The 16,714-nt window shown below is 40.6% G+C and overlaps 2 protein-coding genes across 7 annotated transcripts in view; one reads left to right on the top strand and one right to left on the bottom strand.

Moving 5' to 3' along the window:
* Window positions 1–10,728, top strand: part of LOC138950721 (pyruvate kinase PKM-like) — a 51,478-nt gene extending 40,750 nt beyond the window's left edge. For 4 of the 5 annotated variants that reach the window (XM_070322446.1, XM_070322448.1, XM_070322445.1 and 1 more), the window contains 2 exons: window positions 67–111; window positions 5,612–10,728. In XM_070322446.1, the coding sequence (XP_070178547.1) occupies window positions 67–111; window positions 5,612–5,922 (356 nt within the window). In that variant the 3' untranslated portion in view covers window positions 5,923–10,728. The remainder of the gene's footprint in view (window positions 1–66; window positions 112–5,611) is intronic. The other variant, XM_070322444.1, reaches the window with a different exon arrangement.
* A 173-nt stretch (window positions 10,729–10,901) lies between these two features.
* Window positions 10,902–16,494, bottom strand: LOC138950726 (uncharacterized). 2 transcript variants are annotated; one of them, XM_070322453.1, is made up of 6 exons: window positions 16,251–16,494; window positions 15,637–15,741; window positions 14,762–14,852; window positions 13,612–13,914; window positions 12,560–12,666; window positions 10,902–11,384 (listed from the first exon to the last, which is right to left on the bottom strand). In XM_070322453.1, the coding sequence occupies exons 1-6, from the start codon at window positions 16,398–16,400 to the stop codon at window positions 11,313–11,315; spliced, it is 828 nt and encodes a 275-aa protein (XP_070178554.1). In that variant the 5' UTR covers window positions 16,401–16,494; the 3' UTR covers window positions 10,902–11,312. The 2 variants fall into 2 exon arrangements, with proteins under 2 accessions (XP_070178554.1, XP_070178556.1); XM_070322455.1 differs by having other exon boundaries at window positions 16,302–16,494.
* Between the last annotated feature and the right edge of the window lie 220 nt (window positions 16,495–16,714).

Below are 16,714 nucleotides of genomic sequence, written 5' to 3'. Positions count from 1 at the left end.
CATGCAAGAACTAATGTAGTCTTGAACAAGTTTGATGATCACGTTAATGTTCCATCCTATTTTAAGATAATGCTGAAGAAGGAATACAAAATATCACATTGTCATGTGAAAGTGAGTCATCTGATCATTGTTCTCAATTTCTGATTCTTTTCTTAATTTCTGATCATTTTCTGACCTGTTTAGTGTTTTTGTTTACTGATCGGTGTTCATTTGATCTTATTTTCAGTTTTTCTTTCTTTCTCCTAAAATGTTAGAATTTCTGTAGTATAGTTGATGTGTTACAGTTGATTTTGCCATTTCCTTGTTTCTAGAGTCGTCAAGTGTTCTTAGATAGTCTGTGTGACTTAATTTGTAAGGCCACACTACCCTCTGACCTGTGAGTGAATCCAGTTTTGCAGGGTCACAGTGCCTGATGATAACTATACCCTTTTGAGGCTTAACGGTGCTTGAGTACGTGTAGAAATAAGCTTTGAAGTTCTATACTTGCTTCTTGGATCCATTTATGTGCAACTTGAGTAAGATGAATTAATACCTTGTTAAAGGTGTACGTTTGGTTGTTACAGGCATATTATTTCTACACATCAGTTTTCTTGGGATGATTGCGTTTTTGTGTATTATTATTTGTATGAACTGTAGCCAATTGTAAATCTCTAACAGAGCTGCCAATTAACTGTTTTTACGCTTTCAGCTTAACATGCAAATTGTTTTAAGACAAATTAACTACGCTGTAACGCCAAGCTGTAATCACAAACATGCGAGTCCTGCTACTCATTTTTGATTCTCACTCCATGAAGCGGTCAGAATTTGTGTCACAAAGCATTGTCCAGGCTGTTGGGTGGCACTGCAGACACTCTCTATTGGCCATTATGGGTTGTTGTTTTTTACATTTAGTCAAGTTTTGACTAAATGTTTTTACGTAGAGTGGGGAATCGAGACGAGGGTCGTGGTGTCTGTGTGTGTGTCTGTGTGTGTGTGTAGAGCGATTCAGAGAAAACTACTGGACCGAGCTTCATGAAACTTGACATGAGAGATCCTGAGTATGGTATCTCCAGACCTTTTATTTAATTTTTTTACTTTTAGTCAAGTTTTGACTAATTGTTTTGACATAGAGGGGGAATCGAGACGAGGGTCGTGGTGTCTGTGTCTGTGCGTGTGCGTGTGTAGAGCGATTCAGAGTAAACTACTGGACCGATCTTTATGAAATTTTACATGAGAGTTCCTCAGGGTATGCTATCCCCAGACGTTTTTTTCATTTTTTCGATAAATATCTTTTATGACGTCATATCCGGCTTTTTGTAAAAGTTGAGGCGGCGCTGTCACACCTTCATTTTTCAATCAAATTGATTGAAATTTTGGCCAAGCAATCTTCGACGAAGGCCGGACTTCGGTATTGCATTTCAGCATGTAGGCTTAGAAATTAATTAATGACTTTGGTCATTAAAAATCTAAAAATTGTAATTAAAATTATTTTTTTATTAAACGATCCAAAATTACTTTTATTTTATTCTTCATCATGTTCTGATTCCAAAAACCTATAAATATGTTATATTCGGATTAAAAACAAGCTCTGAAAATTAAGAATATAAAAATTATGATTAAAATTAAATTTCCGAAATCGTTTTAAAAACAATTTTATTTTATTCCTTGTCGGTTCCTGATTCCAAAAACATATAGATATGCAGACCTGTTTACCAGTACGATTTGGGCGTATTTTGTACGCCAAATTATTATCAGTACGCAAATACGCGACACGCGCACAAAATACGCATAAGAAAAAATCTAGAATACGTTTTCCGGTGTTGGTGTGCTGATTACGGGATGGTACAACCGATAACGGTTTTGGTCGAAGGGAGATAACCATGACAGCGAGTCTTCAGCTGTCGAAACCTTGTTCAGTTGTTGGCACGTGCGATCGTCTGGACAATCGTGGGAAAATGAAGCGGTAAAATGTGCCAGTTTCGGATGACTGTACCAAGTCTAAACAGCAGAAGCACCAGATTTTCTTGGAGAAATATAAGAAAGAGCCAGGAATTGTGGAGTCTACTATGGGAAAAAGTCATGCACACTGCAAGTATTGTAAATCAGATTTCTCCGTTGCCCATGCTGGGAAAATATGACATCGAACGACACTGTAGTTCCAAAACTCACATGGACAAGGTTGCTGCAAAGAAATCCGCTGAAAGCTGCCAAGGAATTATAAAGTTCATTCCCGCAAAGCAAATCCTGCCAGAAGAAAAGGCTGTAGTCCGTGCTGAAGCAATGTTTTCTGAGATGATTGTAAAAATGAACTTGCCACTGTCAACCGCAGATGTTATTTCACGAACTTCATCTTTTCATTATCAATCTGCTTGGAAGACACTGGTTATAATGTTATAAACTGACAGGTAAATAAAATATGTTCACAAGACATGCTATTCTTACACAAACACGTTTGCACCCACGCGTACGTTTTCCCTAGCCCATATGGCTTTGCTTGCAAAGTACACCAACTTTTTGAAAAATACACTCAACTTTTTGAAAAAGTACTCTTGCCTCAGGTTTAGGGTAAACAGGTCTGGATCTGATATGTTTGGATTAAAAACACGCTCAGAAAGTTAAAACGAAGAGAGGTACAGTAAAGCGTGCTATGCAGCACAGCGTAACCGCTACCGCGCTAAACAGGCTCGTCACTTTCACTGCCTTTTGCACTAGCGACGGACTACGGTCATTGTGAAAAAATGCAGTGCGTTCAGTTTCATTCTGTGAGTTCCACAGCTTGACTAAATGTAGTAATTTCACCTTGCGCGACTTGTTGATAAATGTCTTTGATGACGTCATATCCGGCTTTTCGTGAAAGTTGAGGCGGCACTGTCACGCTCTCATTTTTCAACCTAATTGGTTGAAATTTTGGTCAAGTAATCTTCGACGAAGCCCGGACTTTGGTATTGCATTTGAGCTTGGAGGCTTAAAATTTAATGAATGAGTTTGCTCATTAAAGTTGCCATTAAAATCGATTTTTTGCAAACAGATTTAAAATTGATTGCATCGTATTCTTCATCACATTCTGAATCTAAAAATATACACATATGTCATGTTTACTCTTAAAATGTGATCACAATTAACGAAAATAGATTAATTAGTCTTACGATTAAAATTTAAGAAATCGATCCAAAAATGATTTCATCTTATTCTTTATCATTTGCTGATTCCAAAAACATATAGATATGATAGGTTGTATTCAAAACAAGCTCAGAAAGTTAACAAGAATACAGAAAAGCGCGCTTTCCTGCTTAATTAGCACAATACGTATATTTCCCTAAACCTGCTTTTACAGAGACGGGAGATTAAGTGGTCACATGTTACATTAGAACATAAATCATGGAGGGATGAATTTTATGTATTTCTTTCTTTACTGTTCATACCGTTGTGGGTTTTCACCTTCTTTTTTTTCTTGACTTTCAGAATGTTATTAATGTTCTTCGTAGTTTTGGTTTGACGGTCTGAGAAAAAGAATTTCAATTCAAGATTTATTTTGGTTAAGTCTATAATTATAAAGTAATGCAACTCTTGAACAGCTTAGTGGATTACTCAATGTGCTTGTGTGAAATCTTGGTGTCGCGTCTGTTTTTGTGTGCAAAATCTCAACTGATTATTTTGTCATAAAAGATGATATAATGGCTGCTTCAATTTGTGAATTTGGAGGGAGACAGCTCAAGCACATAATACTTGAAACAGCTTAGACTGATTTTTCTGTAATTACTTCATAGTTTTAGATAGATGTAACCTGTGATGGCTGTGTTACTCAATCAGAAGTGCAGATTAGTAACTGTATACATAAAATTGTTTGTTCATTTCTGTGTTCTGACACATGACTGTGGCATGCAAGTATATAGTAGTACATGTAGCAGTTTTCTTTAGCCCGTGCCTCTTTGGCCCAGTACAGTGGACCGCCCCTTATAAGACCTCCAAAAACCTGATTAAGTCGGGTCTTAGGCCTAAAAAAAAAAAATAGGTGTGGTTACGGTAACCCAACCTACCTTTTTTTTTAGGGGCCGACCCTATAACTTTTTATTACATTTGTAAAAAATAAAAAAATGAGTGCGGAAAACGCAATGAAAGCGAAAGCGCTCGAGTCGCACACTTATTTCCCTGTCAAGTAAGTTTAATTTGTACACATTAGAAAAAAAAGTTAAAAAAAAAAAAGTGATTGCCTACCTTCCTACCCTATTTTTTTTGGCTATGTTACCTTAACCACACCTATTTATGTTTTTGGCCTTATAATGTAGAGTCTTATAGCTTTGTTTGTTCGTTCATGGGCTGAAACTCCCACGGCTTTTACGTGTATGACCGTTTTTACCCCGCCATTTAGGCAGCCATATGCCGCTTTCGGAGGAAGCATGCTGGGTATTTTCGTGTTTCTATAACCCATCAAACTCGGACATGGATTACAGGATCTTTTTCGTGCGCACTTGGTCTTGTGCTTGCGTGTACACACGGGGGTGTTCGGACACCGAGGAGAGTCTGCACACAAAGTTGACTCTGAGAAATAAATCTCTCGCCGAACGTGGGGACGAACTCACGCTGACAGCGGCCAACTGGATACAAATCCAGCGCGCTACCGACTGAGCTACATCCCCGCCCTGAGTCTTATAGCTTAGATCGGAGGTAAGATTTAGTCATTTTATTAGCAGAAAATCTGGAAAATTGTGGTCATAGAAATTCAGGTGTTGAACAGGCGCAGTAGACTAGTGGATAAGACATCGGTCTCTTGATCGGAAGGTCGTGAGTTCAAATCACTGTCGCTACCGCCTGGTGGGTTAAGGGTGGCGATTTTTCCGATTTCCCAGGTCAACTTATGTGCAGACCTGCTAAGTGCCTTATCCCCCTTCGTGTGTACACGCAAGCACATGACCAAGTACGCACGGAAAAGATTCTGTAATCCATGTCAGAGTTCGGTGGGTTAGGGAAACACAAAAATACCCAGCATGCTTCCTCCAAAAGCGGCGTATGTCTGCCTGAATGGCGGGGTAAAAACGGTCATACACGTAAAAAGCCACTCTTGTATAAACATGAGTGAACGTGGGAGTTTGAGCCCACGAACGACGACGAATGGAGGTGTTGAACTGAAAGGCCAGGGTCTTAAAAGAGGGATCCACTGTAACTTGGAATGGCGTCTTCAACTCAAAACCAGCCACACTGGACACTTGAGGGACACAGTTACCCAATAGTCCTATCACAGAGTCATACATTTTATGGACCGAGAGACTTGAAAACATGAAGTCTACATTATCATGTCCTGAGTTTGAGTTTATTTTAGGGACAAACCTTTGTTTATGTAACTGTTTTCAAGCCTCTTCGTTAATAAAATCGAGCAAAACTGTATCAAGATCGCCTGCTTCAAATTTCGTGCAGCGTCTAGGCCTGAGTTTGAGTTCAAGATGCCTGCAATGTCAGCTTTTCATTTGGTGCATGGTTTTCAGCTTGTTGCTGCCATGAAGCTTATCAGGTCACATATAATCCCTCCTGTGTTGTGTGCATTGCCGAGCAAAGTGGGGTTTTCCCTTCTCACATGCCCCTAATGGCTTTGCTGTGAGGGCGTAAAGCTTCAACTTTCTCTCTGTGTGCGTTGCAGACCCCAAGATGAACCAGTGGACGGCGGACGTTGACCGTCGCATCTGGAAGGCCATGTACCTGGCCCACGAGCGCAACTTCGTCAAGCCGGGCGACCCTATTGTGGTGCTGACCGGCTGGAAGCCTGGCTCTGGCTCCACCAACACCATGCGCATCATCACTGCCACCGACGTGCGCGACAGGGATCTCCTACCCCCCATCACCGGCATCAGCTCCGTCCCCAGCTTCAACATCATGGCTGGCGACGGGATGGCTGGCTCCGAGGGTTCCCTCACGTCCGTGCCCACCGACGAGAACGTCAAGTTCTTCTGAGCGTGTTAGCTAGGAGGCTGGTTTGTGTGGTGGACCGTGCACCCGCGTTTTTGTAGGCGGGGTTGGTGTTTGGACGTTTGAGGCTCTTTGACTGCACATAAGAGAGTTATGTTTGTGCATGGCTGTTTCTGCAGAGATTTATGTTGAAGGTGTATTTGAGGCTACTTTTGCAGATAGATTTATGTTGAAGGTGTATTTGAGGCTACTTTTGCAGATAGATTTATGTTGAAGGTGTATTTGAGGCTACTTCTGCAGATTTATGTTGAAGGTGTTGTTGATGTTGTTTCTGCAAAAACGAGATTTATGTTGAAGGTGTATTGGATGTTGTTTCTGCAGATAGATTTATGTTCAAGGGGTTGGGTTAATGGAGGTGGGAGTTTTAGTTGAAGATAGGTGATTTATTTTGAAGGCGCATTTGAGGCTGTTTCTGCAGATAGGAGATTTATGTTCAAGGCATTGGGTTAATGCAGATGGGAGTGTAATGTTGATTGTGTTAGGCTGTAGGTGCTTGGAAAAATTGTTAGTGCTTGGACAATTGTATACAGTTCTCTCTGTTTCAGAAATAGGGCTCGTTATTCTGCCTGTCAACTGACGGGTATTTAGTGTTATACCAGGTAGTTAGTTCCTGCTTACCTGGTCCTTGTTGACTGTAAAAGACGTGTGGACACAGACTGACCGGACTGTGAGTTGATATTTAGTATTAGTTGTTTGAATGTGCCCAGTGGCTATTTTTGACAAGTCTGTCCGAGGTGCAGATGACGCATACACAATACATAGTACTGACTTTTAAATTGTTATTTGATTTTTTTGTTTAGAAATATCTTTTAATTTCCATTGTTCCCCATAATTGTTAAAGTGTCAATGCTTAGAGATTGTCAAACAACAAATGAGGAAATGTGTGGTAGTTGTAGCTAACATGAAAAAAGAAACTAGACTGTATTGATGGTTGACTTGCAACGCATTGTAATACTGTTACAGTGGAACCCCTCACAACGACCCCCCTCTCTAAGGACTACCCCGCCACAACGACCCTTTTTTTTTTAACCGATGTGTTTCCTTATATAGTTGTCACCAGTGTAGCGACCACCCCGCTCTAACGTCTAAGGACCGACCTTACAGCTTGTGTAACGACTTTGTCAGACAAAGCCAAGACTCAGTCAGCGTAACGCATCACTGACAAACCGTTATAACCAGTTATAACCGTCTTGCGTAAGCAAAGGCACTAATTAACCGCTGAGAGGTGTGATGGTTGGGTGGGCTGAGTAAACATCACAAACCAATCATCGAGAAAACAAACTCACGTGACCAACACACACCGTTCAATTCAGTCAGAATAGACAGTCTTTGGACAGAAGAGCAGTGGAGATCGACATGGCGTCTACAAAGAAAAGAAAATATTTAACTCTCGAAAATCGAGTGAATGTTGTGAACAGACACAAAAAGGGAGAAACTGCCATCGCGATTGCAAAAAGTCTTGATGTTGGAAAATCGCAAATTCAAAGAATTATCCAACTCCAAGCCGAAAACATTCTGAAAAAGGTGGGGAAGTACTGACAAGGCAGTGAACGCACTCACCATGCACTGACATCATACGAAAGCAGCCACACAAACACAGCACAGAGGCAGAGGCAGGTGTGCAGATGCTTTGTGAGAATAAGCGTTGAAAACCAGTTTGAATAAAAAAACCAGCAGATAGAGCCGCATGTCATAATCATTCTTCTTGTCTGGCTTTATTGACTGCATGCCGATCTTGTGGCAGTGACTTTTCACTCTTCAGTCGGACTGTACACAAACCCTCTCACTCTTCCTCACTGACTACCCTAAGCCCTGACAACTGATCCTTGGAAATTGTTTGGAAGAGTACACCTCTCTATTTCTCTCCAATGCTCTTCCTGCTGACTTCAGTGACACCGGACACCCCACTGAGTTTAGCCAGCTACCCCCCCTCCCTCTCTCTCTCTCTCTCTCCCCCCAGCCATGTAGTGTTTGGTGCTGTGGCCAGAGAGGTGTCACCGGCTAATTGAGGCCAGCTGTACTGTTCACTCAGAGCAAAACTAGTTGACTGTGTCTATCTTTTGACAAAGCAACACAACTGAAGGGTTCACAGATTAGGTAACCGACTCACTGGTCAAGGCTGCAGGGAAACAAGAGTATCCTGTCAATGAAAGAGGTTACACACAGATACGCAATGCTGAGAACGGTGGCCGATTTTTCACTCTCTTTCTCGGAGGGCCTTCATCATTATTGCAGGGACTGCTGTAAAGAAATGCTTGCTCAGAAACTAACTCTTTTTGCATTGAAACATGCACCAGAACTGGTGGACACCATCGACAATGTCAAACATGAAATCGAAGCAGTTTGCTTGAGGAAACGGTCGTCAGCAACTCAAACTTCTGTTTTCTTTTTTTAAGAAAATCTGAGGTGACTTTCTTTGTGGCCCCGCCCCCTCCCTCTGTAAGGACCCCCCCTCCATAAGGACCGATTTTTGTCAACATTTTCAAGGTCGCTAGAGGGGTTTTACTGTACTGCTACTTCATAGTGATTGTAACCTTTTTCCTTTTTAGAATTTTTCAGACATTAAATATATATAATTATGATACCAAATCCAAATCCTTCATTCCCAGAATTTGTCATTCTTTTTTCCTACAATTTTTTACAACGTGTGCATGTGGGTGTTACATTTTGAATGCTAAAGTTTCATTTTGAGTGAAGCTCCGCTGTTGAAAGTGTGTGTTGTTAATCAAGCCCAAACTGGGTTGGCTGTTACTCACGTGTTTTGTAGATGCTTTAATCCAAAGTGAATACTTTGTGTTAATTAAATAGCATTATTTATTTTGTAGCAGATGACAGGTCCCATGTGGTTGCGATTTGCCAGAAAGAACAATCAGTGAATTATTCACATATGTAAACAATTTTTCTTTTTAACAACTTAGTTGATTTAGTTTTTGATAGATCTTTTGACAGTTGTTTTACCTTTTTTGTCTTCACCCACCCTCCCCTGAAATCTGAATCACCAACAAGTTGAACTTGATCGATTGATTGATTGATTGATTGATTCCTGTTGTGCTTGACTGTCATGCCGACTGTGATCTGACAATTGAGTCTTTTTGTTTTTTGTGTTGTTTTGAGTGTGTTAACTTGTTAGAGACATTTTTGATATAATGAAATGCATGAGACTTTCTGATGTGATGCACATGATTTGCATGATGGTACGATGCTCTTAGAGTTTATTCCAAGTAGACCTCCGTTATTTAAATTCACAGTGTCTTATGTGATATGCACATGCATGTACAGCCTCTATATCCAAGAAACATTTCTGTTACTTTGGAACTGCAGGTATATGTCCTTCTAGCTTAGAGTTAATGTAGTAAGACCTAGGCTTCACTTAGGGTCTGCTTTGGTACGCAACGCCAACTTTTAGAGACAACTGGTAGTGGTTGCTGCTGCTAGTGCATGTTAAAATTAAAAAGTGAACAATTACAAAAACAAATTTGAGAATAAAAATGTAAGGAGTAACAAGGCAGTACAAAGGCACAATTTTAAAAGATTCAAAGAATTGTTAAAAGAAAGTTTTCAAACAAACAAAAAAGGGGGAAAAATTGATAACAAAGAAAAGGTTAATTTTGTTTGACTAAGCTTTTTTTCCGAGTGCTTGATAAATGTTCGACCATGCCAAGCCTTACTGTTTTAACAAGTTTCATTCCAAGCTATATCTGTGGCGGAAAAGTGTAATCATGTAGATTACTCAGATGACAAAGGAAAGTTGATACACCTGGTCTTTGAGGATTGAAGAGCTGCCAATTCTAGCAATTAACTGTTACACTTTCAGCGTAGCATGCTACATTGTAGTAGAAATTGCTGCCAACGTTAGGCCAAGCAAAGAATTGCTACGCTCAAACAGCATGCATACAACACTATCCCTCTTTGGTGTGAGTCCTGGTATTTGCTTTTCACTTTGTGTCAGCAGTCAGAATTGTCCGAAAAAACTGAAAAGTGGCACTGCAGCCAGTCTCTAACAGGCCCGTGTTCCTGCTGTTATTTTCTGGTGTAACTTCAGTCGAATGTAAATTCTTGTTTGAGTTAGCATTTGAGAGAATGCTACACCTAAACACCACTTGCTACGCCTACATAATTTATTGATTGCTACAATTGAAGCTTTACGGAGGTTAATTGGCAGCTCTGTACAAGTGGAACATTTCTGGTCATGGAAGTTGTGGATGAAGGGTAGTTTTGAAACTGGATTGTATCTCACCGTTGTAGACGTGCTTTAAGGCTTTGTCAGCATGAGATGTGTTTGTTAGCTTTGCTGCTTTTGATAAGTGTGCATACAATATCCTTTTGAATCTCACAAATGTACATAGCTTTTATTCTGTACTGGGTTTGTGAATTCATACCTAGAATTACTTATCTTGACAGCTTACACGTAACTTAATTTCTCTTTTTTTCTCTTTTTTTTTTCTTCTAAAGGAGACACTGTATATTATTGTGTGTATGTAGTACTTACTATACATGACTTCTTGAAAAGTGTAAGCTTTATTTTAATGTTTGTGAAATTTTGGTTTGATTCTGTGTTTCATGTCAATGAGAAGCGTGTTTTTGAAGATACATCGACATCTGTTGTAATTGAAATAGAGCAGATGGATCAGCCTCACCATGCATTGACCTTTAGCTTTCTTTTTTCACCCTACTCGTTAACCTACGGACAGTTGTGACGTGATGATGAAATGATATCGAGATATCCGCTAAAACCTGTGAAACAGGATTTGGCGGAGAGAGTGTTTAGTCAAATAAACCAGTTGAAATCTGCATATCATCTGTCTGTGTGTGTGTGTGTGTGTGTGTTAAATCAAAATGACTAACAAGAACACTGAAAAAAGATTTCCCCCCGCGGGTTAGGGGGCAGAATTTACCCGATGCTCCCCAGCATGTCGTAAGAGGCGACTAACGGATTTTGTTTCTCCTTGTACCCTTGTTAAGTGTTTCTTGTATAGAATATAGTCAATTTTTGTAAAGATTTTAGTCAAGCAGTATGTAAGAAATGTTAAGTCCTTTGTACTGGAAACTTGCATTCTCCCAGTAAGGTCATATATTGTACTACGTTGCAAGGCCCTGGAGCAAATTTTTGATTAGTGCTTTTGTGAACAAGAAACGATTGACAAGTGGCTCTATCCCATCTTCCCCCTTTCCCCGTCGCGATATAACCCTTCGTGGTTGAAAATGATGTTAAACACCAAATAAAGATGAAAAAAGATTCATGCGAGATGACAGTGTGTGTGTGTGTGTGTCTGCGCGAGTGTGTGACTGTGTGTGTGTTTGTGTAAAAACAGAATGACAGCAAGAACACATTGGTTAAAAACTATTAATTTTTAGCCATGCACAGCTCGATTGAATCAAAAGTCGAATAAAGACAGAATATTTGCCAGCACTCCACCAGATCGTCTTGCTTTCCCACCAGGGTGAATCTGTAAGTAAAGCCAAGAGCAGTGTCATTTGGTTCAACATTTTACCTGAGACATGAAGCGGAACGTAATTATCTTTGGCGTCATGCGTGATTGCAGCCTTAAAAAGCTCAGAAATACAAATAAGGCCAAACAAAAAAATAGGTGTGGTTACGGTAACATAGCCAAAAAAAATAGGGTAGGTAGGTAGGCAATCACTTTTTTTTGGGGGTTAACTTTTTTTTCTAATGTGTACAAATTAAACCTACTTGACAGGGAAATAAGTGTGCGACTCGGGCGCTTTCGCTTTCATTGCGTTTTTTGCACTCGTTTTTTGTTTTTTTGTTTTGACAAATGTAATAAAAAGTTATAGGATCGGCCCCTAAAATTAGGGTAGGTCGGGTTACCGTAACCACACCTATTTTTTTTTTAGGCCTAATTACACACACACGCCACCACCCTCGTCTCGATTCGCATGCGATCTGAAAATAATCAGTCAAAACTTGACTAATTGTGAAAATAAACAAGTCGCGTGAAGCGATATAAAGACATTAAATTTTAGTCAAGATCAACACCACAAACCAATCATCGCCAAGACTACATTCAGATAGTCTCGGCTAACCATACCGAAGACCGAGACGGGTCACGCTCGCCTCCGCGAATCACGCGTCCGTAGTACTTACTGAACCTATTTCCATTCATTATGAGCATTTAGAGTAAACATGACATATCTATATATTTTTGTATGAGAAATACAACGCAATCCAATTTTAAATCTGTTTGCGAAAAATCGATTTTAATGACAACTTTAATGAGCAAACTCATTAATTAATTTGTAAGCCTCCAATCTGAAATGCAATACCAAAGTCCGGGTTTCGTCGAAGATTACTTGACCAAAATGTCAACCAATTTGGTTGAAAAATGAGAGCGTGACAGTGACGCCTCAAGTTTCACAGAACGCCGGATATGACGTCATCAAAGACATTTATCAAAAAAATGAAAAAACACGTACGTGTGGGGATATTATGCTCAGGAACACTCATGAAAAGCTTCATGAAAATCGGTCCGGTAGTTTTCTCTGAATCACTGTACACACACACACATACATGTATACACCACGACCCTCATCTCGATTCCCCCTCTATGCTAAAACAAATTTTAGTCAAAACTGGTCTAAATGTAAAAATGAGAGCACTGACCAGACTGTGTGGCGTTCCGACGAGGTAACAGGACTTCGGCATCTGGAATGATTCCGGCTCTACGGTCTCAGTCAGGTTGTTCCACTGCGTGTGCTGCCATACCAGTCCTGGAAATTATAATACAGTGGAACCCTCCTTTCAAGGCCCCCAAGTTAAGACTTCCTCCCTTTTAAGACTTTGTTTTCTTAAACTTTTTTTTTTTCATAACCTCTGTAAATGTACCCCCGTTTGGCCTAGTGGTAAGGCGTCCGCCCCGTGATCGGGAGGTCGTGGGTTCGAACCCCGGCCGGGTCATACCTAAGACTTTAAAATTGGCAATCTAGTGGCTGCTCCGCCTGGCGTCTGGCGGCATTATGGGGTTAGTGCTAGGACTGGTTGGTCCGGTGTCAGAATAATGTGACTGGGTGAGACTGTGCTGCGACTTCTGTCTTGTGTGTGGCGCACGTATATATGTCAAAGCAGCACCGCCCTGATATGGCCCTTCGTGGTCGGCTGGGCGTTAAGCAAACAAACAAGCAAACAAACCCCCGTTTTAAGACTCGATCCCTCCTTTTTCAGACCTGATTTTTTTTCGGATTTGTGGAGGTCTTGAAAGGTCTCCCTCTGTATGTGTATTCGTTTTTTCGGTTTTTTTGTTTCTCTTTCTATTTTGTCGTCTTCTTGTTTTTGCCTTTCGTTTATTTATCGTTTCACTAAGGGCATCTTTGTGGGGCGTTTTGTTTTTTTACAAACATTCGTCCGTCCATTCATCAGTTTTTCATTTTCACCTTCTACAAATCTGAAGTGAAGTTTATACTTTTTAAAAAATATGAATACCTGTGTGTGTGTGTGTGTGTGTGTGTGTGCGTGCAATATTGTGTTGTTTTGTAAAGATTGGGAAAATTACTCAATTCATACATACAGAGAGAGATCTTTTATATATATATTAGACAGACAACGTAGATAGATGGATAGACAGACAGACAGAGAGGGAGGGGGGGCAAGATGAGGTTCTAGAAGAATTTAAGGATTAATGTACGTCACTGAGGCGTTATAGATATAACACTTCTTACGACCGTCATCCATCGTGGTGTAGGTCATTTCGCTGACGAAATTGCAGGTCTGTGACGTCACAGTGACGTAGCCTATGACGTCACTTGTTTCATAGTAAATGGTTTCGGCGTACATTCCGGGCGAATTGTCGTTCACTATTTGATGGCCCCTGGGTCGCCGTCTCTGCCGAGGATTGTTCGTTGTTTTCCGGCGGAAGTCGGAAACGATTCCGGAGAAGTGTTGAGCATGTCGTCTCACACCCCGGCGACGGTTTGGATCAGGATACAGTCCGAAAAACATGCGAACATCCAGTGTAATGTTACCTGCGTTTTGATGAAAAATACAATTATTGGTCTTGCTTTGAAAGTACTAGTACCTAAGAATTTAAAAAACAAAACAAAACAAAAACCACTTTATTTTCAACAAGAAAGGTACGTTTGTAGAACGTTAAGTTACAGACAGAACGAAACATTCACCAGAACCAAAACAAATACAACAAGAACAAAAACTGCAGTTTAAGGTGCTCGCGGTTCAAGACTTATAGTAGTATGTAAATTTCTTTCGCGATCAAGTAAGTAAACCTACATGACAAACGCCCCCTCCCCGGCCCCTTCTGTCTGTCTGTCTGTCTGTCTGTATGTCTCTCACTCTCTCTCCCTTTCTCTCTCTCTCGCTCTCACTTTCTCTCTGTCTCTTTCTCTCTCTCCTCTTCGTCATCTTCTTCTTCTTCTAAACTTGGCCAAAAAATTATTGCAACAAATTTCAAACCCAAATAGCACACAAGGTAGCAAAACAAAATAATCTCTTCTGGGTAGATAATTGGTTTGACTTTCTTCTCGTATGTCAAAGTTGCAAAGTTTTGCCTATTGTGATTTTTTGTCGATTTTTCATTCGGCTCTTCCGTTTTTGTCTGGTCGATTTTGAGGGTACCCTTACTTGAGCGGCGGTCACGTGATCCCTGTAAAAGAAATATTTAATCCAAATGGTGATCCTGAAGGTTAAGTGAACGGCCTTCTTTGGCATATACAGTTTTTATTAAATGACACAGGAATTAATGCTTTAATTTGGGTTTGAAATTTGTTGCAATAATTTTTTGGCCAACTTTATCATCATCATCATCATTATCGTCATCGTCGTCGTTGCTGTTGCTGTTGTTGTTGTTGTTATTACCTCCTGCAGGGGGAACACAGAATTGTTTCATCGTTCCACTCAGTGGGCTGGCTGAGCAGTTGAGTTCGTCAGGTGTCACGTAATGCATACCCTGCACAATCCATGTAAATTCCTTGTCATCTGACGTGACGTCATACTTACCCTGCGCGGCTCATGCTAATTAAACGGCAGTGGTGTGACGTAGTGTATAATGTGCGTGCTAAGCTGAATGTTATAAATAAGACTTGCTTTGTTAGAGAGAGAGAGAGAGGGAGAGAGCGAGAGAGAGAGAGAGAGAGAGAGAGAGAGAGAGAGAGAGAGAGAGAGAGAGATAGAGAGAGAGAAAGAGAAAGAGAGAGAGAGAGCTTGAGAAAGAGAGAGAGAGAGAGAGAGAGAGAGAGAGAGAGAGAGAGAGAGAGAGAGAGAGAGAGAGAGAGAGAGAGAGAGAGAGAGAGAGATGGCTGAACTGAATTTTAGTCAACAAGAATAAACATTTAAGGCCAGTTTTCTTACAATATTTCCTTGAAAACACACACACACACACACACACACACACACACACACACACACACACACACACCGTCACACACACACACCGTCACACACACACACACACACACACACACACACACACACACACACACACACACACAGATAGTTTGTGTGCGTACGTGTGTATGTGTCTGTGTCTGGGTCTTTGTGTCTGTTTGGCTGAGTGTCTGTGTGTGGTTTTGTCTTTATATGTTTATAAATGTTTGTATGTTTTTCCACCCCCACCAATTTAACCCACCGTCCACCCCCTACCGAAAGTCCCCTTCCTTTTCAATAACACTGAGCATCCAAATGTTTCAGCACCTTTAACTACTTATTGTTCTGGACGCTTCTCCAGATCATACCTTCTTGTAGTCCAGAAGTTCGCGTCGATAAAAATCCGATTTTGAGTCAAAGGTTATGACGGCTATCTGTTGTCGGTCAAGGTCGTAGCTCACCCAGTAGTAATCCTGGTCCACAGAGGTCAAAGCAGGTTTACATATTTTATCTTCTAAATTTGAGGTACACAGTACATGATGTATAGAACAGAATTCAAAATTAGTTTGCTTGTCACCATTTTCTATTTTTAAGACTTTTGCTAGACGAACCTGACCTTTTGTCCTTCTAGTTTTGTGTGTCGTTTTGTTGTTTTCTACTTGACAGTTTCTATAAGATTCCCTTGCGGGAAAGAAGAAAATTGCGAAATGTTCTGGCTTAATACTAAAATGTAGTTTCTTTGTTGACGAAGGACACAAACTATTTGGGGGGGGGGGGGGGTGCGAGGGGGTAGCTGTTGTTGTCCACAACATAACAGCCAACAGATCTGTCATACTTTTACATAGAAGAAGAAGAATTCAGACAAGAAGCAAAGTCTTCACTCGACTAAACCATAGACCTATATTAGATGACTAAACGTACGCCAGCAACATAATGGCGGAAATGTCAAAACACATGAACACAAAATGATGAAAGACAATACCTTTTTGCCATCAGTAAAATCAGCACCGGTATCCATAGTAATCACACTAACCTCTGCAGCCCATTGTTTCGGTGCGCAACAGGGTGCAGAATGTGCACAATGCGAGAAGCACGATATGAAATATATCGCACACGTCAGCAAATATGACATGTTGATTTTCTCCAAAGTAAGCTTGCGCTTATTTGTTGGCTTTTGTTTGCTTTTAAACTCAAATCAAACAATGCCTTGTTTCGTTGGTGAAATGTTTGTGAGTGAGACCTGGATGTTCTTATCTTCATCCGACAGGGTATTTATAGTATCGGTCGTGTAGATAAGAGAATGTCATTTAAACATACGTACAATCAGTTGGCATAAAGGTTCGAATGGAATTTTGGTTCATTTAGACGACACACACACGCATACACGCACACACATGCACGGGCACACACACGAACACACACTGGCACATTCTAAATACACTGCGT

This window comes from Littorina saxatilis, linkage group LG16 (genome assembly GCF_037325665.1).
Source record: "Littorina saxatilis isolate snail1 linkage group LG16, US_GU_Lsax_2.0, whole genome shotgun sequence".
Classification (NCBI taxonomy): Eukaryota; Metazoa; Mollusca; class Gastropoda; order Littorinimorpha; family Littorinidae; genus Littorina; species Littorina saxatilis.
This window is presented reverse-complemented; position numbering and strand designations above follow the sequence as displayed.

Excerpts from the sequence above, each read along its gene's own strand:
- LOC138950726 (XM_070322453.1), bottom strand. The coding sequence starts at position 16,400 with ATGTCATATTTGCTGACGTGTGCGATATATTTCATATCGTGCTTCTCG. Across the intron at positions 14,853-15,636 it reads AACTTCTGGACTACAAGAAG|GGTATGCATTACGTGACACC; the intron begins GTATGATCTGGA and ends TGGATTGTGCAG. Across the intron at positions 11,385-12,559 it reads TCGGAACGCCACACAGTCTG|ATTCACCCTGGTGGGAAAGC; the intron begins GTCAGTGCTCTC and ends CTTTACTTACAG.